The sequence below is a fragment of the Hypomesus nipponensis genome, chromosome 6 (assembly GCF_054491055.1).
Source record: "Hypomesus nipponensis isolate SF chromosome 6, ASM5449105v1, whole genome shotgun sequence".
Taxonomy (NCBI): Eukaryota; Metazoa; Chordata; class Actinopteri; order Osmeriformes; family Osmeridae; genus Hypomesus; species Hypomesus nipponensis.
This window is the reverse complement of record NC_140366.1, coordinates 14,250,722-14,276,650: the sequence shown is the minus strand read 5'-3', so window position 1 is coordinate 14,276,650 and position 25,929 is coordinate 14,250,722. Positions and strand designations below refer to the sequence as shown.

Below are 25,929 nucleotides of genomic sequence, written 5' to 3'. Positions count from 1 at the left end.
CCAGTTCAAGTACCGTTAATTAAGGAGTCTACTTTAAAGTTAATGTTTAGTTTGAAGTTAGGCTACTGCATAACCAACAGCCTTTGTTTGACAGGTAAACAAACACAGTGTTCGGAGGAGTTCCACAAGAGGGCACAAGGAGATGAGTATATTTACGCCCCTGGTGATTCAGAGGGATGTGAGGATCGCATTAGTCTTCAGAGCTGAAGTGTTAGTTCCTGTGCTCCGGGCTGATAGCGCGAGCCGTTTACACGATTACACAGAGTGGGTGTCCTTGTTTTGTCAGACTACACTGGGTTGTGTTTGTGTGTGTTTATTCACGTGAATGACAGCACAAAATACATACTCCGAATTAGCATTTCTAATTTACCCGTCTTTGCTCAGACACTGTTAGTGTAGCGTGCTTCACTCTGCGTTGTGAATTGTAGATTGAAGACACTGCCACAACGGTCGATCTGCAGGAGTCGGTTTATTTTCCTCGCTCGCTATACATGAAGAGACAGTACAATTAGCTCTTCCATGTACCCCGCTGCTAGCTCTCGGCCACCTCGCTCGCTGGAGGTCAGGTCGAAAAGAAGCAATTTAACAAATAAATGCATCAAAAACGACCGGTGGTGTGCACATACATTCAGTGCACAACAGCACACCACACGATCCAATAACACAATTCGGACAAAAACAAAAGACATACCTATACATGAAGAGACAGTACAATTAGCTCTTCCATGTACCCCGCTGCTAGCTCTCGGCCACCTGAGTGAGCACAAGGGAACCTCATCAACCGCCGTCCCAACAAGTCACAACAGGCACGCTAGTTAGCGAGCTCTAATATTCACACTAATAATTATACATTAATATACATTTTACAATATTGACTTGGTTACAAAACATGAATATGAACACGACATTTCACCACAGTTCTCTAACAATTTTCAGACCCGAAGACAACGTACCTCGCTCGCTGGAGGTCAGGTCGAAAAGAACAATTTAACTGCGAGAACACAGATAACGCGCGATGGGTCAAACCAAAACGCGCATACATTTTTGACAAACATACATTTTACAAATACATAACATTTGTGTTTAAAGGTCTGTACACCAACAATTGGATTTACATCTGTAATGTACTTAAACAAAAACAGATTGGATTTTTGACCTTGACATCAAGTAATCAACCTCCCCCTCTCCATATGACCTACTTGACCTGGTCCTCATGTACAATCCAGTGTGTAATCTAGGGGAACAACATTCCACTGCTACATTCACCCCCACTGTTTTACACTAGATTACAGACAAACACATCACATCACCTCAAAGATAACAAAGCAAAGAAAACAAAAACAAAACAAAGCCACGGTACCTCGAAGGTAACAAAGCAAAGAAATAAAAAGAAAACAAAACAACAGTCACCCCCACAGGGCGACAGAGTAACCCCGTGTAGTCCCATAATACTAGACCCACAAATGGTCGACCAGCTGAAAAAGCTATCCTGCGAAGGATTAGGAAAAACAAGGGGTAGCTAATCCCTCATTCAACCATACGCAAAAAAATGCCATGTACATTTTATTCTGAGGAACTACACGCAAAGTTACATGAATTGTCCAAGAAATCAGACAAACCCACAAATCAGGTAGTCACACAAACTACTACATACATTTTTATTTTTTTTTTGAAAACAAGTAGGCAACGGCAACGCCCTACCATTACCGAGAAACCAAGAACCGTTTTATTTCCTGTGTTGACATAGTTTGTATTAGTCTATTCACGGGCTTAATAATTCTGCCCAGTCTAGTCCGCACACCTTCACCCAACAACCTAGCAGAAATGCCACGGACAGCACTAACTGTACTCACAGGGCCCACCCCAGGATGAGGAGTACTACAGATCGGCAACTCTGGAGCCAGCACCCTTTCATGTATAGACACAACACTTGTATTATCAGATGACTGATCAGAGTCCTGGTATATTGTCACAGACCCCAATGACAAAGCATCCCCAACCAAATCAACATCATCCGTCACAGCCTCATCCACCTCGAACAAAGCCTCACTAGCAAAACTCTCGTAGGCTTTGTGGCTTTCTCTCTGGTTCACGTCTGCTGAACACCCCTCTCTCAAGGGGACTACACCCGGCTGTTCCACTACACTTCCATCAGATGGAACTACACCCTCCTCATGGAGTACTCTCCCTGCAGACTCAGGAAGGCCTGCTACCCAGTGGACAGTCCTGGCATCACTCCCCTCACCATGGCTAGACTCTAAAGACATCTCAGAGATCACATCACCACTCGATAGAGTTCCTTGACCCTCAGGTTCCTCCCAAGAAGGCAAAGGCAGAAAATTGACTGGCATAATCAGGTTCCTATGCACAGTTCTGATGCGCCCAGTGGCTGGGTGTTGGATACGGTATGTGTTTAATGAACTGTTCTTCGCAACAACTATGTACACCACACTGTCCCAGCGATCGGCCAGTTTCTTCTTGCCCCTCTCTCCCTTATTAGCTAGTAGGACCCTGTCACCCTTCCCTACTGAATGACCCTTGGACCGTCTGTTATAGACCTCAGCTTGCTTCTTCTGTTGCTTACTGGCATGCTGCTGGGCCAAGGTCATGGCCTCTCTCAGATCCTCACCCAGAGCCTGGACATACTTATCCACATCTACAGTGTTCCCATCCAATAGCACACTTTCAAACATGACATCCACTGGCAACCTAGGGGTGCGTCCAAACATCAAGAAGAAGGGTGGAAACCCAGTAGTCTCATGGACAGTGCAGTTATATGAGAATGTCAAGATGTTCAACATCTGAGGCCATTTAGCCTTGGACCTAGCAGGCAGAGCTCTAATCATCCCACCCAGTGTGCGATTCAAACGTTCCGCTTGACCGTTACCCATGGGATGATACGGTGTGGTGTGGGACTTTTCAACACCAGATAACTGAAGCAACTCTGCAATAAGCGCACTCTCAAAGTTGGCACCCCTGTCAGAATGGATACAGTCGGCAAACCCATAAATACAGAAGAAGTTATTCCAAAGAACACGAGCAACAGTCTTAGCAGACTGGTTTGGACATGGATACGCACAGGCCAACTTAGTAAAGTGGTCAGTCACCACTAACACATCAATAGACTTGTTGTTTGAATCCTCTGCGGACCAGAAATCAATACACACAAGTTCCAAAGGTGCCGTTGTTACAATGGAGACAAGTGGAGCTCTAGCTTCAGGCTCAGGAGCTTTACTCAACACACATCTCTTACAGTGAGCCACGTATTCCTTGACATCTCTATCCATCGAGTCCCAGTAAAACCGCTGCCTTGTGAGCCACAATGTACGTTGCTGACCCTGGTGACCAGCATCATCATGAACTCCCTTCAACACAAGACCTCTCAAAGACACAGGTACGACATACTGATATATTTTTGTCTTGCTCACAGGGTGTTTTGAGACACGATACAGAATCCCTAACCGCTTGGTGAGTTTCCCCCACTGTCTTAGAGTACACACTGTTTCTCTAGCCTCAAAGGCTCGTTCCCTCCTAGACGGGCGTCGGCCTCTATCTACAAAGAAGCTAACTCTGCTGATGACAGAGTCTAGCGACTGGTGATCATACAGCTCCTTGTGTGTAAGGACAGGTAATGGGCTCTGACCCATGGACATCAGCTTCTCAAGATGCTGCACATGTGAAACAGCCCTCACCGTGGCACCATCATCCCACCGACGGTGGGCATGAAGGACAGCAGACACCTCTTCACCGGAAATCAACCCATGGACATTGTCTCCGTCTCTACCCAACTCACTCCCAGGAGCCATGGATGTTCTACAACCAGCCTCAGGCTGCTCACAGGAGAGGCGGAACATGTCCTGCACATCATCCACTCGAAGACCTCTGGCTTCTTCCAGCAGGACATCATATGGAACTCTGGTCAGTCTGTGCAGAACCCTGGAGCGGACAAATGGTTCTCTACTCAACGCATCAGCAACGACATTCTTGGGCCCTGGTATGTACTGGATGTCAAAATCGAAGGGTGCCAGCTTCGCAACCCATCTCTGCTCACATGCATCGAGTCTCGGCTTCGTGAGGATATACTTGAGAGGATTGTTGTCAGTCCACACAGTAAACCTATGCCCTCGTAGCCAATGGCTGAACTTATCATGAATGGCCCATTTCATGGCCAGAAATTCCAGCCTGTGAGCAGGATACTTCGATTGTGCATGATTGAGTGACTTACTGGCAAAAGCTATTGGCCTGGCTATGGCCCCCCCAGATTGCACTTGAGAAAGTACAGCTCCCAAACCACTAGTAGAGGCATCAACAGAAAGCAAAAACGGCTGAGAAAAGTCAGGATGAGCCAGCAGTGCCTGGTCAACTAGGGCTGCCTTCAAAGCTTCAAATGCGTGTTGACATTCAGCAGTCCAGTCTGCAGCAGCGAGCTTGCGAAAGGGACCAGGCCTCTTCCTGCCCTTGCCTGTCCTAGGCTTCTTCTGACCTGTAGTCAGCTGAAACAATGGCCTAGCAACCAGGGAACAATTCTCAATGTAATGTTGATAGTATATGACCATACCGAGGAAAGAACGGATTTTGCTAGGAGATGGAGTGACACCATCAGCTTCCATCATCTCACTTTCAGTCACATTCAAAATGGTTTGAACCTTAGCAGGGTCAGTGGCTACACCTTCCTGAGAAATGATGTGGCCCAGAAACTTAACAGACCTCCTCAAAAACTTGCACTTAGAAGGAGACAGTTTAAGATTATGCTCCTGCAACCGTTTAAAAACCATCTCAAGTCTCTGCAGACTCTCCTCCTCCGTCTTAGCAAAAACCATGAGATCATCCAAATAGCAAAGGAGACTGAGAAAGTTTTGGTCACCAAAGATTGTCAGCATCATTCTCATAAAAGTAGCGGGACTGTTACATAGGCCCTGAGGTAAACGATTGTACTCGTGTAAACCTAAAGGAGAGGAAAAGGCAGTATATTTCTTATCCTCTTCATGTAGTGGCACGTTGTAGTACCCTGACGTCAAGTCCATCGTGCTGAAGAAGGCATTACCTCCCAGTGCTGCCAGCACATCAGCCTGGTGAGGCAGGGGGTGAGCGTCCTTCACTGTGCGGGCATTAAGCCACCTGAAGTCAGTACATAGACGCAAGTCCCCATTCTTTTTCCATACCAGCACCAACGGTGAGGCATACTCACTGCTGGATTTTCTTACAATTTCCTTCTCCTCCATATCATCCAGCGTTTCCCTGAGTTTTTGGTAATGAGCCGGAGAAAGCCTACGGTAAGGTAACCGAAAAGGGCGATCATCAGTCAGTCGTATGCGATGGCAAAACTCCTTTGCCTCGCCACAGTCTAGACTATGTCTAGAGAACACAGTGTCATACCTCTCAATTAAACTAACAAGTTTATCTTTCCAGAATTGAGAAACTGGACACTCCTCAACAGACAGGCCTCGAAGTCCAAGATTGCTCAGTGTACTGTTGCCATGAACCACACTGCCACCAACCGAACTCTTAGCCGTCAGACTGCCACGTGAGCTGTCACATTGTACTTCTGCCACGTTCTGGTAAGCTGCTTGCTGCTTGACATCATCAAAATCCTCCAATGCAATGCAAGGGTACACATCCGCGACTTTAGCATTTCGTCTCAGGATCACTGGCGAAGCGGTCGGATTGACAATCTTCACAGGGAGCCATCCATCCCCCCACAGAGGCGTAACTACTCTCCCCACCAAAATGTGTCGATTCACACAACGAGACGTGCTGGGCTCGACAACAACAGTACTACCTACAGAGAGCTTTGTCTTTGGGGGTAGGCGCCCCCACACCAGATGTTCACTCATGGGTTGAAGCGTTACCCCTCTTTTCAACTTAATGGTGCCCACTTTATCTGGAATGGAGTCTCCCCTCCATCTTTCCAGATTTGACAAGAGGCGCAGAAACTGGCTGTCATCACACTGGCCAGAAGGATCTGGTGAACCCACCACCCGCCAGTAGCCATCATTGGATTTGAACTGTCTAATCAGAGACTTCAACACGTTAGTGCCCACAATGAGTTCATCAACCTGCCCATCTACAACAAGCACTGGGACAACATAACTGAAACCATAAAGTTGTATTTTCAAGTCACACATGCCCACTGGACTAGTTTGAGTCCCACCACAACCCACCAGGATGATATCTGAAGGAATAAGAAAGTTCCCCACTACCACCCCCGCCTCCCTCAAACGAGGCATAATATCTGCACGCAGAGTAGTAGCCATGGACCCACTATCCAACATCCCCTTCAGCTCAACTTTATCCTGTACTAGTACAGTGGTGTAAAACAAACTGTCATTCTGAGTAAGTCTCATTGCGTTCTGAAAAATAACTGTGTTATCCTTGGGTACTGACTCACAAAAATATGAATAAACAGATTGGATATCGTCATCAGCGGAGGAAAAGCTAGACTGCCCCGCATTGCCCTCCTCAGAATGGAGGCTCTCTAGTTTTCCTGCGGCTTGCCAGTCCGTTCACATCCAGGACCCTGTCGCTGCCCAGACTCCCCACATTCAAAGCTCATGTGATCAGGGGAGAAACACTTGAAACACAGCTGGTGCATCCGACAGTGAGCTTTGGTCCAGTGATTAGCGCTTCCACAAACAGCGCACTCACGCTGACTTTTGGAGAACTGTTTACGGGGCCCCCTGTTCACAGACTGAGTGTTGCTAATAAGCGTCTTCTCTAGCATACTCAAAACTTTCTCCAAGGTCCCACCCTCTGACACAGGTGGGGCCAGTTCCGAATTACAACCACATTGAGAAAATGACACATTAGGTCTTTTCACAAGATCCACTTCCGCTTGGGGAGAGTCAAGGACAACAGCCATCTGCTGTGAAAGTTGTGTCTTACATGTTTTACGCTCTCTTAAGAATTCATCCAACCGATCCTGTACCTCACTGGCTGTCCAGTCACGAAGGGGTTTGCTCTTAAACACTTGGGCCAACTCTTTATCAGGACAGTTGCGTACAAACATGATCGCCAACTCTGAGCACTGATTGGGTAAGGTCCTACCCTCGCCTACCAGGTATTGTTCAGCTACCTCCGCAGCTTTGTTAAGCCTTATCCAGAAATCCAATGAACCCTCATTAGCATACGGTTTGATTGAATAGAAATCAGCTAAAGGCATACCCGAGCAGACAGCATCCCCAAAGTGTTGCTTGAGAACCCTGAACACCGTCTTAACATCCGTGACAACAGGGTTGTTACGCATCCAGACTCTGGTCACATCCCGTGCCCTCCCCATGAGCCTAGACATCACCTCCTCAACACTCCCAGACCCAGTGTAACCCCTCTTCTCCAGGTATACACCCATCAGTTCCTCCCACTCCAGAACAGAGTACTTATCTGAACCATCACCCCTAAAGATGGGCGGAGCACTGACATCTGACTTCACAACCAGATTCAGCTTGGATGCGTCTATGAAAGTTGCCCCACATTTCTCCGGCAAGGGAGACTGCTGGAATTGGCGAGAGGGATGTGCAAGAGACGGACTTGAATCCCCCGGCTGCAGTAGACTTGCTCTGATAGAGTCCCCTATCTCTGAACCAATCTGCCTAATCAGATCATTAAGCTGACTAGGAGATGTCCCGTTATTACTGTGGAGTGGGGATGATGGTGCATCAAAAGACAGAGGTGGGATACTCTGGACAGGTGGAGTGAAAAACCTACCCCTCCCCGTGCTAGTAAACTCAGGGCTAGCAAGCATTCCATGTCCAGGATCTGCCTGTACAATCGGTGTAAATGCAAGAACACCCCTCCCTGCACCCACACTAAAACTCCCAGCATAACTCATCTTATCGGCACGAGAGTCCACCATGGTTCAAAAGTGCATTAAAACAATGTCAATTACCGCACTTAAAACTTGCATGAAAATAAATTGAGAAAAATAAAAAATAAAAGATTTTTCGCAATAGACAAATTCCTTTCTCAATATACAAGTAAACAGATACTCCAGTCTAGCGAGCATGTAACATTCACCTTCACTTTTCACAAAACATCGTTGCTTATACCACACACCAACAAATGTTCATGCGCAGATCCGGCGGTCGGCTCGAGCTGACCAGTCGGCAGGTCACGGCACCAGTTTGTAGCGTGCTTCACTCTGCGTTGTGAATTGTAGATTGAAGACACTGCCACAACGGTCGATCTGCAGGAGTCGGTTTATTTTCCTCGCTCGCTATACATGAAGAGACAGTACAATTAGCTCTTCCATGTACCCCGCTGCTAGCTCTCGGCCACCTCGCTCGCTGGAGGTCAGGTCGAAAAGAAGCAATTTAACAAATAAATGCATCAAAAACGACCGGTGGTGTGCACATACATTCAGTGCACAACAGCACACCACACGATCCAATAACACAATTCGGACAAAAACAAAAGACATACCTATACATGAAGAGACAGTACAATTAGCTCTTCCATGTACCCCGCTGCTAGCTCTCGGCCACCTGAGTGAGCACAAGGGAACCTCATCAACCGCCGTCCCAACAAGTCACAACAGGCACGCTAGTTAGCGAGCTCTAATATTCACACTAATAATTATACATTAATATACATTTTACAATATTGACTTGGTTACAAAACATGAATATGAACACGACATTTCACCACAGTTCTCTAACAATTTTCAGACCCGAAGACAACGTACCTCGCTCGCTGGAGGTCAGGTCGAAAAGAACAATTTAACTGCGAGAACACAGATAACGCGCGATGGGTCAAACCAAAACGCGCATACATTTTTGACAAACATACATTTTACAAATACATAACATTTGTGTTTAAAGGTCTGTACACCAACAATTGGATTTACATCTGTAATGTACTTAAACAAAAACAGATTGGATTTTTGACCTTGACATCAAGTAATCAACCTCCCCCTCTCCATATGACCTACTTGACCTGGTCCTCATGTACAATCCAGTGTGTAATCTAGGGGAACAACATTCCACTGCTACATTAGCATCTAGTGCCACTACTGGGGAATATCTGTCATGTAGTTTAGAAAAGTCAACACAGAGTATCCTTCCCTATCCTGCCATGTGGTCAGTAGGCCTACTGGCGTTTTATCGTTTCTGCTCCTACTGCGCGGTTATCATTAAGCTCCAATGAGCTCCCGCTATATAAACAGTATCAGGCCTGAGTAAACGATGGCAGAAGAGGATCTGTTTACCGTGTACATATGTGTACTGTCTTACCTACCTCCCTACGTCGTCCCTTGATTGCTTCTTGTTCTGCATGTCTGCCCGATAGGATTTGTCTGTTTTGTTTACAGGTATTGTTAGTTCTCTCGTCGGATCAACAGAACCTTTACATCCAAGAGATCCGCCCCAGTCAGGTGCTCCGGGCAGAGCCTAACGGAGAACCTTGACGATTTTGTAAACACGTTAATCCTCGATTAGCTCCCCTATGGCACTACACAGTTCGCTGCATAGTGTGCAGAACAAACACTGCATATTGTAATGGGTTTGCTTAACGAGATAGCGTTTGTTTTGGGCGCAAGTGTCAAGATGGGGGGGGGGGGGGGGGGGGGGGTGCTAAGCCTTCCTGATCTCTGCAAAAAATTCTACACTTCGCAAACCTGAAGCAATGTAACTTCTTTTTTTTATGTTTTACCAAAGGAGATTAAGTATGGAAAGCTTTCAAAGTAACAAGGCAAAGGCTCTCCTAATGGGTTATGACTTCTCGCGACAAAGTGTAAAACAAGACAGAATAACCAGTTGCCAGAGATGACGATGCTAGCTAGAAAAACATAACATTATGCTGCAAAAGTTAACTCATAATCGAAATCCCAAAAAGCAAACCTCAATTCAGTTATGCTGAATAGTACAAACAAAATCTGTAGGCTATGCTCCCACAGAGCAGTAACTCAGTCCAATTCTTCAGTCTGAAGTGTCGTTTTCAGGAGACTTACAGTAAGCAAATAAAGCGACTACGATAAGACTACCTCAGCAGGCTCAGGCAGCCATAGAGCACAGGACAAACCTCAGAGCAGCAGTTTCACAGCCCCCACCCCTCTATCTCCATCTCTTTCTTTCTGTTTTTTTATCTCCCTCTTTCTCCCTACTCTTTCTCCCCCTACCTCCATCCCTCTCCCTCTTTCTCTCTCCCTCTTTCTCTCTCCCACTCTCTCTCCCACCCTCTGTATCCCACCCTCTCTCTCCAACCCTCTCTCTCTTCATCCTCTCTCTCTCTTCCATCCTCTCTCTCTCCCACCCTCTCTCTCTTCACCGTCTCTCTCTCTTCCACCCTCTCTCTCCCACCCTCTCTCTCTCTTCCAGCCTCTCTCTCCCACCCTCTTTTCACCCTCTCTCTCTCTCCCACCCTCTCTCTCTTCACCGTCTCTCTCTCTTCCACCCTCTCTCTCCCACCCTCTCTCTCTCTTCCAGCCTCTCTCTCCCACCCTCTCTTCACCCTCTCTCTCTCTTCCAGCCTCTCTCTCCCACCCTCTCTCTCTTCACCATTGTTTTCTCCCTCTCTTGGCCTAATCTTCGTTTTTCATCCAGTGTTTGCTGAGCCTTCCAAATGGAGATGAATCCCACCGGCGTGTGTGTGTGTGTGTGTATAGGATCCTGAGGTGTGACACGCTAAAGGAGAGCCAGTACATCGTTCCGCAACGCAACTGGACTGAGTCAATGGGATTTCAAGCTGCAGATTGCAGGTGAGTCAGTGCTTTGGGCTTGAAATCCTATTGTGTCCAGAGGCTCCCTTCTGAAGCACATTCCCTCACCTCTGCCATTGCAGGAAGGGAGCTGATTGCAGCAACACTTCCAGCAGAACAACAACTCCTGCTGTCAACACATTTAAAGAGACACTCTCTACGGATTATTCCGGATGCTTCCAGGAAAGGCCACTGGCTGAACCCTCGACAGGACTGTCAAGACATAACAAGTCATCTCTAACCAGGAGGGGAATATGGGATGTGTGTGAGCTAATCAGGAGGGGAGAGTGTGTGTGAGCTAATCAGGAGGGGAGAGTGTGTGTGAGCTAAACAAAAGGGGTGTGTGCTGATTTATGCAACTCTCTGAGTGGCTGAGAGCAGGGCTCTGCCAGCCGCTGTGAGAAGAAGACACCTCTGGCCGAGCGAGAGGCGCGCGCTACCCAGGATTCCCCTTCCTCCTTTCCTCTCATCTCCCTTTCCTCCCTTCCTCCTTCCCCCTCCCCTCTTCCGGATGTGTGGCAGATAGCTCTTAATCCGTCATCATGTGGCTGGCTGCTCCGCTCCACATTAGCCGTCCTCGCCCGGCCTGGCTGCTCCCCTGTCGGAGGACCATTAAGCTCACCTTCCCGCGAGCGAGACAGGTGTCAGCTGAACAACCGTTAAACTGATGCGAGGGCCGCATGGCGGTGACAGGCGCTCCGATGGGGCCTGACGGCGGCCGGGACAAGGCCCAGGAAACCGCTGATCCGGTCCGCTCGTACTTCACTCCTCATCGCCCCCTCACCCCCCCCCCCCCCGGTCCCTCACATCTGCGGTGGCGGGGTGAAGGAATCATGGGGCACGTCGCCCTCAATCACACACGCGTCCCCGGGAGAACGGCCCTCCCCTCTCTCCACGGTCCGTGCGTGCTGGAGAGACATCTGGAACTGGGTTATATCTCCATTAGGTATGTACGTGTGTGTGTGTGTGTCTATTCGTCAGAGTCTAACGGGCTCGTGTCACACGCCTCGGTGGCGTTGGAGACGCATGTTATTGCGTGTTAGTGTCGCCGGCTTTCACAGCTACAGGTCACGTTTCACCGAGACGCTGAGCAAATCCTGGGTACTCTGTGTGCTCAATTTTCAACTGGATCAATGATTTTGATCTGACCATAGGCTACCTCGTCAAAACCTGTCAATTGTTAATGAAAGCTAAAGCTATTAGAGCTTTCTTTGAAGAGAGTTGTAGTTAAAATGTTAATAGGATCCAGTTTGGTCTTAGATGTGGTTCCGTGTATGAAATTGTGTGGATATTTTTGTTGATCTTTTTGTGGAATTGTTGGTGCCTTCTTGTGGAACTCTCTCAGGATTGAGGGGAGGCCAGGTTTTAAACAGACTAAACATTTATGCGAGAGACAAGAGACATGTTTGCAGACAGATGGAGCACAGACACACAGACACAAGACAGGGGACATCACTGAAGCCACAGAGCAGGAGAGGAGCCCTGAGCACGCAAGGGGAACGGCAGCCATGTGGGCCGGAGAGCACAGGGATGGCTGAGGAAGCACACTCAATGGCAGGCCAATCGAAATCCATGCATGCGCAGAAGAGGAGGAGCTTTGAGGTTGACGGGGGAAAGAGGGGGGAGGGGGGGTAGTCTAAGCTACTGTCCAGTCCAACACATGCCACAAACACCTTCTACTGGGGAGCGACAGAGAGAATAGAAAAACAGATATACTTTTGTGGCAATAAAAGTCTTTTTATGCCATCTGCATTCAAAACAGACGTGTGTATGCAGAAAGGCTGAGAAAGAAGATGGGAGGGAGGGAGGGAGGGAGGGGGGAGGGAGGGAGGGGGGAGGGATGGGAGGACTGGGGGTCATTCTTTCACTCACAACTTTCTTGAGACAGAATGGGGTTGCCTACACAAGGCCAAAAAAGGGTGATGGCGAGAAAAAGATTTTGTTGCCTTTCATTTCCTATGTAAGTCTTGAAGATGGGGATGGTTTGTTAAAAGCCGCATGGCACGACAATAACAGAAAGATGAGGAAGAGTACTGTCTTTTCTTTTTCTTTTTTTCAACCACCAAAATTTCATGCGGCACAAGATGAGGCAAAACGTAGGAGGGGCTTAATCCTGGAAGATGTGCGACGAATGAGGACAACAAAGAAAACTGAATCGAAAGGAGTCCAAACTGAAACTCAAATCATAAACAACACAACTTGGGGTCGACACCGAGGAGAGATGTCCACATTTGCATCACCAGGAAAACCCAAAATGTAATGAAATCATAATAAAAACAATCAAATGTCATGCATCACTTGACAGAACCAGGAGCAGAGAAGGATCCGAATGAAGATATGAATTTCTGTGTCAGCATGGTGGAATGTATGGCTATATGGCTAGAACATGTACCACTATATGAGCAGGGGTACCAAGTTAAATCTTACAGGTTTTGTAAACTACTGACTTGCACTTTTCCTTTTGAGAAAGCTTGGGATTAAACTGTTGAAATAATGGGATGTCAAACTTTGACAAGCTGTCAAACACGCCTGTTTAACTCAGGATGTCTGTGGTTGAAGAAAAGCACTGTTAATTCATGCTAAGTCAGACAGTACGTGCTACGTTGGAGTAAACATTGCATGTGTTTCCAGAGAAAATTACTTCCCCTGACAATAGCTATCATCAAATAGACCATGCAATAAAGGAATGTTTTGCAAATGTGCATTTGCCACAACCCAAATGGTGTTGCACAGTGATAAAGCTTACAAGGTGACCATGCCCAGAGAGAAGAATTAGGGGATTAATAACAAATTCTCTCCACACATTTAAGAGGAGGGAGAGGAGGGATGGTCCTGCCTATCTATCATCTCGTAGCCTCGATAATAACTGGTCCAAATGAAATTTGCCAGCATTGTGGTTTAGAAAGTGGACATATGTTTCATAATGGGCCCAGGCGTATTTAGCCAGATTAGAAGAGCATTCATTAGCTGGAGAGAAAAGTGTTTTTGAAGGACGGCCCTGCAATTAAAAAGCTTTAGCTGGGGAAGACTAACACTAGGCCACCATGTCCTCATCGTGTTTAAGCATTCAGAGAAGCCAGACCAAGCTCTCTCTGGCCTGTTCTTACCCAGAAACACAGCTGGCCAGGACAAGAGGCCCCGACAAACAGCTTGACTTCCATCAGCAGGTTTAAACCCAAAGTACTCTCAAAACAAGTGCCTTCTCTGTTTATCAGAGCTCCAGTTCTTTGTGTTAGGGTGATCTGACACGACTGAGGATTAACACTTTGACCTGGTGACTATGTGTGGCGACGGGAGACGGAAGATGTGCACAGAAATTCGAGGATATCTGTTCTCTATTAGAATGTTTCAGGTAAGGCGAGCCTCCAAGGAGAGAAAACAAAGAAACAAACAAGAGAAGAAGAAGGGGAGGAAGAGAAAGTGGCTCTGGTGCAGTTAATCTGCTACATATCACACTATCTATGCTGGAAGCATCTGTATTCTTTAATAAAAGAATCTCAAAATGTATCATCTGTCGATAAGATGCACACACACACGCACAGCAAGGAACTCAAATCGTGTACAGGACAGATACATTTTGAAGCATCAGCAAGGCGACATGGAGCTTGATACTAATTTTGTACTTTTCATTTAAAGTTTGCTCTCTTCTGAATGCTGAGAGAACAAAATTAGTATTAACGCATCACCATGTCAGCAACCAGAAGCCCCATAGCGAAGTGTAACTTTAGCATTTGTGTTCTATCGGAGCTAAACTGGAGTTCTCCCTCGTCTAAGTCTATGTGGTGTGTGGGATCTCAAGACTATGCACAGAGTGGTAACTTCCAGTTAAAGGATGTACACAACAACTTAAAGGGACTTTTTATAGAGGGCACGTTAAGGAGGGCCCTCCTTGCTTTCATCCTCCTCCAAAGAGCCCGGAGCTCTTTAAACTTTACATACACTCAACCCTCAACGCTACCCCTTTGCTTTCTCTGTTGCTTTTAGGAAGTCTTTTGAAGTTACACTGGAGGCTCCCATGGGGCGTGATGCTTGGAGGAGTAGATCCTCAGTTGCAAATCAAAGAAAGGAGAGAGAGAGAGAGACCAGGCAGGCACTACCCCCCTCCCAGCCCACCTGCATGTCCAGAGTCACACTCCTCCAGATCCTCGTCGTCACTGGAGCACTCCGCTGAAGACACAATGTCGTCCGTCGTCTGTTGGCACACACGCAGGTACACACACACATACACACACACACACACACACACACAGAGATACACACATGCAGGTACACACACATAGACACACAAATACACACACAGATACACACACGCACAGAAGAACATGTTTAGATTCTGTACAGTGTATTGAGTTGTCCAAAACCTAGAGTACAATCTAAAGTGCATAAACCCAGTTTAAAGATGTCTACAGTGTATAAACCCAGCTCAGAGATATCTACAGTGTATAAACCCAGCTCAGAGATATCTACAGTGTATAAACCCAGCTCAGAGATATATATATAGTGTATAAACCCAGCTCAGAGATATCTATATTGTATAAACCCAGCTCAGAGATATCTATAGTGTATAAACCCAGCTCAGAGATATCTATAGTGTATAAACCCAGCTCAGAATGCCCTCTGAGACACATCATCCATCACTGTCAGCCAATCACATTTCATTGTGTTTATCATTCCTCCACGAATGGGCTTTCTCTTCCCTCAGATAATTGTTTTCCTGGGCTCTCCAGATCCTTCCACCTGCCTGCTTTATGGCCTGGCCCGCCCTCAGCCTCCACAATCAATGGCCTCCGCCAAGCCCCACACATCAGCCCTGTCCACGGCCAAGCGCTCTGATTTGTGCTGTGTGTGCGTGAAAGACAGTGTGCGTGTGCACATGAGTCAAGTGTTTGTGTGTGCGTATACCCGTGTGTGTGTGTGTTGAGAAGACGTGAAGTCGTGGTGGATTATCAGCATCCTCCAGTACCCAGCAGCAGTGATTTATCCCTGGACCTCTCCCCAGTCTCGACTCGCCTCCCTTCATCTCCCTGGCCTCGCCCACCTCCCTCTCCCCAGTCTCGACTCGCCTCCCTTCATCTCCCTGGCCTCGCCCACCTCCCTCTCCCCAGCCTCGACTCGCCTCCCTCCATCTCCCTGGCCTCGCCCACCTCTGTCTCCCAGCCTCGCTCTCTCCCACCCCCTCTCCTGGCCTGGACAGGACGTAGGGTCGTATTTCAGCGCAGAGCGCGGTGGCGAGCGTTTATTAGAGTGGATCAGCGGGCCGATAAAAGCCGCCTGTCAGAGAGCAGGGTTATGAAATCAGAGCGCTGATTGAGTTTGCAGTCCAGGCCCTCAGTGCCAGGCTCTAAATATCATTGAGTTTGACAGACTAATGAAACGAGTCTCTACCACCCCCCAATACCACCACTGCCTGGGAGAACACACACACCACATACAGGCATGCACCAACGCACACACTCAAATTGGCACGCATGGACACACACGGGCACGTGTGCCACACACACACACACACATTCACACACATTCATACTCACGTGCTCACACTTACACACTCCTGGAAAAAGAGAGCGATAAATAAATGTGTCTGCTTATTTGTGAGTGTGTAAGAGTGTGTGTCAGTGAGTGTATGTGCAAATGTGAATGCGCGTGTGTGAAGCATTTGCCGATGAATAACAAAGGACAAAGGAAAGACAATACTGTCCCCCGAATAGATATTTCCCTCAGTATTACAATCTTACTCACTGAAGTCAGATTATGTCTGGTAATTGCTAAAAGAAGTAATTACTTGAGAAAAACGGGTGGAGAGAAAGAGTGAGGGCGAGAGAGAGTGAGAGTGAGAGTGAGAGTGAGAGTGAGAGTGAGAGTGAGAGAGAGAGAGAGAGAGAGAGAGAGAGAGAGAGAGAGATGCAAGGAAAGATAAAAACCAAGTAACTTCAAAGGCTTCTGGTGAAGTCTTAGCCTTCCTGATCACGTCAGGTCAGAGTTGGAGCTGAATTCTGCTCTCCAGCCCAGACGCTCATCCTGTCCGACAGGCTGGCCTCTTGAACCATGTCATGGACACATTATGTGACACAGGTGTACCAAAGTGTTGTCGTGTCTCAAGCGTGTTGCTGGAAGAAGCCTGGCCAGGGGTTCACGCTCGTTTCCCAATAACTCTCAGAGCAGAGCAGAAACAAGGCTGATACACACACATGCACGCACACACACAGGCGCACAACATACAAACACACACACGGGCACACACACATACAAGCAGGCACACACAAACACAGACACCACAGGCGATGGGTTGAGCCAGACTCCAGTTTCTCTCACCCAGGTAAGCCTCACACTAAGACGAGAAGAAAACAGTTGGGGTCTAGGGGGCCTGAACTGATAGAACGAAAGCCTGACTCTTTCTCCTTTTCTCCTCCAGTTTGACACACCACAAGTTCAGAAGAACTTGCTGTTCCGCAGTGAATCACACCATACGGCCTCGACCCGACTGTGCTTACTCAAGCGTAAACACCGTCAAAAATCCATCTCAATGAAACTGATTTGGTTATCAAACGATTGAAAAGCATCATCACAAATTTGCCGCTGATGAATCCCCCCCTCTCCTTCTGGATCTGTAACACCTCCCCCTGCCCCCCCGTAACACGGCCTCACGGGTCAGCTCTTGTGACACGTGACGTCGTCCCCTCGGGGTGGCTGTGCTGGCGGGGGACTGGTCCGGGGGAGCAGGCGTCTCAGCTCTCAGGCAAACTCACAACCCAATTAGTGACGCGTGAAGCCCACATCCGGTTCCCTGGGGAGGCGAGGCGTGTGACGTATGGCGGGAACAGGGGCCGACTAGAGTGGAGCGCCCGGGTGTGCACTGGAGGGCGTGCAGAAGAGCCTACGGGGAGGCTGAGAATGATGATGCGCCAGGCCGGAAAGACGACAGAAACTGATTTCACAGCTGGAGAACTCCAATCCTCCAACTCAATTTCCATAACATAGAGTGGGCCTATATTTTATGGTGATATTCTCTCAAGTGCAATTATTCGGAGGGGAATTGTGTCATCCATAGGCGTGTGTGTGTAAGCGTGTGCGTGCGTGTTTATGCGTGTGTGTGCAAGCATGTGTGTGTGATAGTGTGTTTAAGCCTGTAAAGCCTCATTTATACTAACTGTATGTCGCCGACACTTTTGAAATGGTCGCCAACAAAAAAAAAAAGTGCAGCTCAGGCTGCTGCATTTATACTTCGGCAAACAGTCGCCTGTGCTCAAGGGTCGTGTGACGTAAACAGAATCCTTTTACCGTTACATTCATAGCGATGGTTACATTGTTTACGCTTTGTAGCCTAGGTGATTGATCGAGAAAATGGCTGTACCTAATTTTGAGAGGCATTATAAAGGTGTGGATATGTTCTAACTTGCTCCGCCAATCTCTCCTTTATTCATTCCATCTTAAACAGCTGTTGAGCGTTCACTGAAAATTAAAAACAATGAAGTGTTGAACAACGTGTGCCGTCTATCTAGCCAATCACACTTGCGCGACACTATGTGACGACATCAGCGCCAGTAGAAATTTCTCCTGGTAGGCGACATTTTCAAGCGACAGTTAGAAGTGTCGACCGTGACGCAATTCTGTCGGCGGCCTTTTCAAAAGTGTCTGCGACCTAAGTATAAATTGGGCTTAAGAGGACCCTCTTATCTGACCCAGGTGTGATCGCCAACTCCAGAAAGAAAATAAAGATAAAAGTTCAATCGATAGACAGACCTCATTAAAGCAGTATTTACCTTTGACCACAGCGGTACTATTCTGAGGGATCATGCTGCGATCGATGGAGACAGGCAGACAACTTCCTCTGTTGACAGACATTCCAATACTCTGCTCTGACAGCACAGAAGCTAAACAAAATGGTGGATTGTGAGGAGACGTATATGCCTGCCTGCCGGCCTATCAGCCTGCCCGCTAGCCTGACTGTCCAAAGCGAGATGGTTGATTGCCATGAGATCCAGACTAACTTTGAATCATTTGTTTGACTGTTATCCAAAGATTGTTATTACCAAAGCAATTGAAAACTGAGATCTAACTCTGCAAAGCCAACACTAAACATCACCTTAGTAGTGAAGGAGCAGAATCAACAATCAAGATAATAACGGAGCCTGTGGAGGCACGCTCTCTCGGCTGCCCTGCCGAGGCTGGAGGCAGGTCAATCTGACTCCTGCCGAGGCTGGAGGCAGGTCAATCTGACTCCTGTCGAGGCTGGAGGCAGGTCAATCTGACTCCTGCCGAGGCTGGAGGCAGGTCAATCTGACTCCTGTCAAGGCTGGGGGCAGGTCAACCTGACTCCTAGACATTGTGTAGAGACATTCTCTCCAGGAGTGGCTACCATGCCAAAAGATGGCTGACGGGAGAACTACGTCTCCCAGAATGCACCACGCTGACGACAAGTGCAAATGTCTCAGTCCTCTAATTGAAGCGGGAGCTCAGGTGTGGGAGAGAGGACAAATGTTTGGACACACACACCAAGCGAAGGAAAGTGTACCTAGCACAAACAGAGTTGGATGCCAGAGGAACTTTGATTTGAGTATACCGTTGGTAGGATACAATTGAGGAGCAACTTGATGAAGCCTCTTCTTTGCTTATTAATTTATGTTTTGCTTCCTTAAATACATTTTTGTTAGTGAATAAACTGGTTTCTTTGTTTGAACACATTTTTTGCCTGCTCTGTCCGGTTGTGAAGCACTGCTCTACACCCCACACAGGGGTCTTGCCTCTCACGATACCACAACAGGTATGGGACGCACCCTGATTTAGACAGGTATGGGAGGCACCGCCAGCCGTTTGATTCAGACTTCAACACGGAGGTGAGAACACTGGGTTGTCATCAGACCAAAGCCGTCGTCACAGAGACTCCTACCTGGAGCTGCCGGCTCACACCAGACAGACTCCTACCTGGAGCTGCCGGCTCACACCAAACAGACTCCTACCTGGAGCTGCCGGCTCACACAAGACAGACTCCTACCTGGAGCCGCCGGCTCACACCAGACAGACTCCTACCTGGAGCCGCCGGCTCACACCAGACAGACTCCTACCTGGAGCTGCCGGCTCACACCAGACAGACTCCTACCTGGAGCTGCCGGCTCACACCAGACAGACTCCTACCTGGAGCTGCCGGCTCACACCAGACAGACTCCTACCTGGAGCTGCCGGCTCACACCAGACAGACTCCTACCTGGAGCTGCCGGCTCACACCAGACAGACTCCTACCTGGAGCTGCCGGCTCACACCAGACAGACTCCTACCTGGAGCTGCCAACTCACACCAGACAGACTATAGCTCTGCCGTCTGCTGTGGGAGAAACTGAAGGATTTAGTTTTGTCATATATTAATCATAAATCTATCATAAAATCCTAAATTAATCATAAATCTTATTTCATATGACCTTATTTACATATTATTTCAGAATATCAGTTGATATCTTAATAGTACAATATTCATTAAAATTGACTCCTGTACTGCAGTCTTGTAGGTATTTGCCCTGTGGTTAGACCGGTAGGAAAGATGTCAGGATAGACATTATATACAAGGACAGCCTTTGTATCCATTAAACTGCTTCTCTGTAGACAAGCTGTGGTTTCTCATCTTGGTTTTCTCTGTGTTCTCTATAAGAATGAGCTCTCTGGCCTTCACATCTCATGACTTGATTCAACCCTCAATAATCTCACACCCTCAGTAAAGACTGACTGAGACTTGTTTATTTTCAAACTAGCACGTTCTCATTCCATCTAGAACATTCTAGCACCCAGAACCCAGAGCTGTGTGAAGTCGTATCTATTTCACGGCAGTGTAAACCATGGCAGGCCTGTCCAGCCCAGCAGACACGGAGGTGGTGACATCACAGGATGTCTTCACATAGGAGCTGTGGCACAGTCTCCTGCCTCTGTAGGCCTATGGAGGTTGAACACATTGGAGGGCCGTGATGGTGATGAATGCCGTCAAATAAAACGCCAGTCTTGTTGCGACACGGAGAGATGTGTTCTTGCACACGGCCTATAACACTACCACAGTCCCCACACCCCCGGGCGCTGTGTGCAGATCTGAGAGAGAAGGAGAGAGAGGGCGAGAGAGTGAGAGGAGAGAGAGAGAGAGCGAGAGAGGGCGAGAGAGTGAGAGGAGAGAGAGAGAGACAGAAGGAGGAAGAGAGAGAGAAGGGGGAAGAGTAGAGAGAAGGAGAGAGGGACAGGGGAGAGAGCGAGCTAACCACATAGCACAGTTTACATCCTGCTTCCACAGAGATGCATCACAGAGCGCAGGCACAGGTTTCACAACACATTAGCGAGACTAGGCTCTTATCTCAACAAACGCCCTTCTCTTTCCTGCCCAGAGGGCAGGGGGCGGGGGACGGGACGGGGGAGGGAGGGATGGAGGGAGGGAGGGAGGGAGGGAGGGAGGGAGGGAGGGATGGAGGGAGGGATGGAGGAGAGAGAGGCTGATGAGAACTAAACCCTCAGAGGAGAGAAAGCCGACAGCACGTATCGCCTTGTCCACATATCATCTCCACCATCACAACCCAATTTGCTTTATTTACAACACCACACAGCTTCTCGAGGCTTAACATCTGAGCTTTTCTCTTGAGGAAAAAAAAAGAAAAAAAGAAGACAAAAAGGAAAGCAAATCTAAAACAAAACACACACAAAAAACAAAAGGTGTGAATCAATTCTACCCCCCCCCCCCCCCACCACCACCACCTCCCCCCACCTCCGACCTGGCTTACCGTGGGGATTGGCCAGGTCACAAAACAGGAAGGACAAACAGAAGATGTGGAATGCCAAGTGACGCCCCGGTAACCTTGAGCCCCTCTGTGGCTTGAGAGTGCGGATATCTTTACATACATGTGAGATATAGAAATACATACCAGACCGGTGGTGGTATGACCACCATGACAATTACCACCATGGAAACATCCAGAAAAAGTAGAAGCTCCACCCCTCCTTCCTCCTATCTGACTCCCCCCTCCTCCCCCTCCCTATTTGGCTCCCGCCTCCAACCCCTCCCCCCCGAACACACTCTGCCTTCTCCCCGACCCTTCTCCTCCACTTTCCTTCCCACTCCTCCCACACCGCCTGATAGCCATCTCCTTGCCGGAAGATTCCATTTCGATTGGGCCCATGTCTGATGCGTGCTATCATGTCCTATCTTGGTTTTGACAGTGTGACAAGGCGAAGGCTTGTATTACAAGCAGAATCGATGGGTTCGGGCCATCTGCCTATGAACGAGCCTTCAGATACTCTTCACTCACCCCCTACTGGAGGTGAATGAGACGTTGCATGAGAACACAGAATGTGCAGAGGAGAGAGGGGGAAAATTAGGGGGGGGAAAGAGTAGGAGAGAGGAGGTGTGTGGGGGTGGGGGTAGAAGAAAAGAGAGGGAGAGAGGGAGTGAAGAGAGGGAGAAAGAGGGAGTGGAGCGATGACAGGGGTGAGAGGAGGTGGAGGGGACCGGACAGGGGAGGATCTGGGTTCTACATGTTTCCAGCTGCTCCATACAGCGTTAGGTGTGGACATATGTTCTGTGTAAATGCTGCAGTTAAACTATTATAATAATAACAGCGTGCTCTATTAGCCTATATCCAAAGTGACTGTATGTATGGGGGGGATTAGAACCGGCAATTTGTTGATCTGCAGTCACCAGTCCCTGGGGTTTGACACAGGAAGTAGGACAAAAGCAAAGAGGAACAACCAGCAAAAACACTGCAGCATCAGGCCAAGCAATACAAGCCCTTCACCACTGGTCTATTGCTGGTCCAATCCAAACCTAGTGGATGTAACAGCTAAATTGGCTTCTACTATGAACCCAGATGACTGTGGTACCAGGAAGTGATTTCCCAGATCTCATATTGCTATTTCAAAACGAGGGCTCTCTGGCAGGGTCCCTAGGACCACCCACAGTCAGAACTTCTGTTTCCTCGCAAGTAACATACCGCCAAGAGGGGAGGAGGGGGGGGGGGAGTAGAGAGAGAAACTTGAAAATACATTTAATTTGTTCACCACTGCCCTCGCCAAGCAGTTTCAGTGGAATAGGTTATGTGAAGTATTTCTCCCTCTGTCCTGCCTTTTGTACACAGAGCAGTGCAGGGTTGCTGGCTCACAGCAAAGTCTAATTGCCCCAAGGCCATGGCCAGCTCGTTTCAAACAGGGTCATTTATCTTCCTGTGGAAAAGGAAATGGTCTTTGGCCTTGATCCTTAATCACTCCCCTGCTGCTGTGTACAAGGTCATCAGAGAGTCCTACTGACACTACACTCTGAGCAGGGAGGGAGAAAGGGCGAGAAAGATGGAGAAAGAGATTGGGAAAAGGAGGGAGGGAGAGAAGGAGAGAGAGAGGGAGGGAAACAAGGAGGGAGGAAGGAAGGGAAGGAGGAAGAGAAGTAGGGACGAGGGAAAGAAGGAGAGAGGGAGATATAAAAGGGGTACAGACCAAAAGAAAGAGAAAGAGAGAAGGAGGAGGAGGGAGGACACAGGTCACCTCACGGGTACCCATCCTACCATCTCCCTGGTGACATGCAGCTTCCTGTTGATGCAGGATGTAAGGTGTAGGCGGGACCTGGGTGACGGTGGTGGTCGTCATGGTAGAGGGGGTCATGCACCAAGGGTGGAGTGATTGGGGGAGACAGGAGGGATGGAGGGATGGAGAGAGGAGGAGGGGTTGGAGAGAGAGAAGAGGGAGGGAGAGATAGAGCGTGTAGGGATGAGGAGGGATGCAGGGAGAGAGGAGGAGAGCCCAGACAGCCAGGAGGACAGTGGATGAAAGGGCTGCTTCCCTAACACACCCAAGGGGGGGAAGACTTGGCTGGCTGGAGCGGGCATCTTTCAGCCATCACCCTGGAGCCTGCCGGAGACTAATGACCCTGGACCTGTCCAGTACACACACACACACACACACACACACGCATACTGTACACAGTCAAACATACAGTAAACATACAGTAACACCTACACAAACACATACACACACGAGTCTACTTGCATGAAGTCCATGATGTTTCAGTACATGTGACAGTAAGTGACTGTGGAACATGCATCAGTGTATTTCAAAGGGATGTGATGAGAAAAATCACTTTCTCTGGGAGGATGAACATTATGACCACTTCAAGGCTGAAATACGAAATCAACGTTTGTCATAGAGGGCTTCACATATGCCCATAGAACTGCACTCAAACCAACCTAAGACCCTCAATAAAGACAAGGAAACACTCCCAGAAATGGAAGACACCTTGGGAGGAGCGATTCAGTCATAATGAAGCAGCCGAGCTGAAATCTTTACTTCCCAGACATTAACAAAGGTCCCATTTGAGTTCAATTCCTAATGAGCAAACTTCAAATGAAGCTTTCGATTCTCACTCTATTTAAAAGATGAAAGTTGAAACACTATCGCTAACCGATGAAGAAATTGCATAAAATATACTCCAGAGAATCTCTCTCTCTGTCACACCCCCACCACACACACACACACACACACACACATTTCCTCACTGATATTGAGCACAACAGACAGCAGTTCAGCAACTCAACAAAAGGGAATTATTACCGTTCCCCTAAAGACCCAGCTCACAAACAGCTGGGCCTAGCCATAACGCACTTACATGAAACTTCATTACGACATCAAAGGGAACGAAAGTGGATTTACATAAAATATATTTACCCAGTGACACACACACACAGTCTCACAGACGTACACACATGCACACTCTTCCTCACACACACACACACACACAGTCTCTCTGTCTCTCGCTCGCTCGCTCGCTCTCACACACACACACACACACACACACACAGTCTCTCTGTCTCTCGCTCGCTCGCTCGCTCTCACACACACACACACACACACACACACACAGAAAGTGTAGCGTGGCTCTATGTAGTGTGGTAACAGACTGTGAGTGGGAATATGAAGGCACGCACTCCACTGGCTAGTCCTGTGTTTAAAACACCTTCACGTACTGTAAAAGGACTTTCCCCACAGAGAAACACCATCTGTGAAAGAACACACTGAGAGGTATAGACAAACCCAGTAATACCGCTGCTTGTGTGCGTGAGTAGGTGTGTCTAAGTGTATTTGTGACAGAGTGTGTGTGTGTGAGAATGTGTGTAAGTGTATTTGTGTCCTGTCAGCCTTCCCGGTGGGGAGTTCACACACCATGGGAGAAGAAAACAACACACATCGATCACACATCGCACACACGCGCACGCACACACACACACACACACACACCCCGTGGAGCGATCTCCTCAGTGGGACACAGGGACATCTATTACAGCCCCCCCCCCAACCTGTGCCCCCCTCCCCCCACCATGCCCTGGCTCCCCAAGAGATAGACTGCCTCCCCAATAGCAGAGATGCACCAGAACCACACTGATGGAGTGAGAGAGGGAGAGTATCAAGGGTGTGTGAGGGACAGAGGGAGGGAGAGGGAGAGAGAGAAACAGGGGGGGGGGGGGGGTGGAGAGAGAGAGAGGGAGGGAGCAAGGCAGAGAGAGAGACAAAGAGAGACAGAGAGAGAGACAGAGAGAGAGAGAGAGGTCCAGGCCTGCATGACAGATTCCTGGCTGACTAACACAGTGAGCAGAGACCACCATCAGAGCTTCTTCTCTTGTCAGAATGTGACAGAACAGGGACTTCTACCATTACCACGGACACACAGTGTGTGCTGCACCATTCTGTCTTGGAGATTGGTGTGCACGTGTGCTTAGATTTCACAGGTTGGTTTGTTCCATAATAAGCAACACACACACGCGCACACGCACACACTCACACACACACACTAGAAGAGGCTCCATTAGTCTGTCAGCACCTCTAATTGCAACCTCCAAACAGGCCGCCAGCATCCATCTCTCAGAATTTAGCTGGAGAACACAGGCCACAAGAGTGGGGGGGGAGGGAGAGAGACAGAGAGAGAGAGAGAGAGAGAGAGAGAGAGAGAGAGAGAGAGAGAGAGAGAGAGAGAGAGAGAGAGAGAGAGAGAGAGAGAGTATTAATGGGTAAAGGCATGCCTATATGCCAGTTTGACCTTTACACAATTACAAGCTCCCTGGACGGCCGGTTCTGTGTGGGATGTTGATCCCTCCAGGTCCACTGGACTAATACCTCTACACACACACACACACACACACACACACATACATGCATACTATATGCACACACACATGCTGTACACACATACTTTACACAAACACACACATCAGGTTAATTAATCCATATACAGTTGTGCTTTTG

General features: G+C 48.3%; 1 protein-coding gene across 8 annotated transcripts in view; it reads right to left on the bottom strand.

Moving 5' to 3' along the window:
* Positions 1-25,929, bottom strand: part of nrxn3b (neurexin 3b) — a 204,809-nt gene that overhangs the window by 6,079 nt on the left and 172,801 nt on the right. For 4 of the 8 annotated variants that reach the window (XM_084699951.1, XM_084699950.1, XM_084699952.1 and 1 more), the window contains one exon: positions 14,801-14,879. In XM_084699951.1, coding sequence (XP_084556077.1) covers positions 14,801-14,879 — 79 coding nt within the window. Of the gene's footprint in view, positions 1-6,804; positions 6,826-14,781; positions 14,880-20,282; positions 20,295-24,622; positions 24,626-25,929 lie in introns of all 8 variants that reach the window. The other 4 variants (XM_084699954.1, XM_084699953.1, XM_084699958.1 and 1 more) reach the window with 3 other exon arrangements.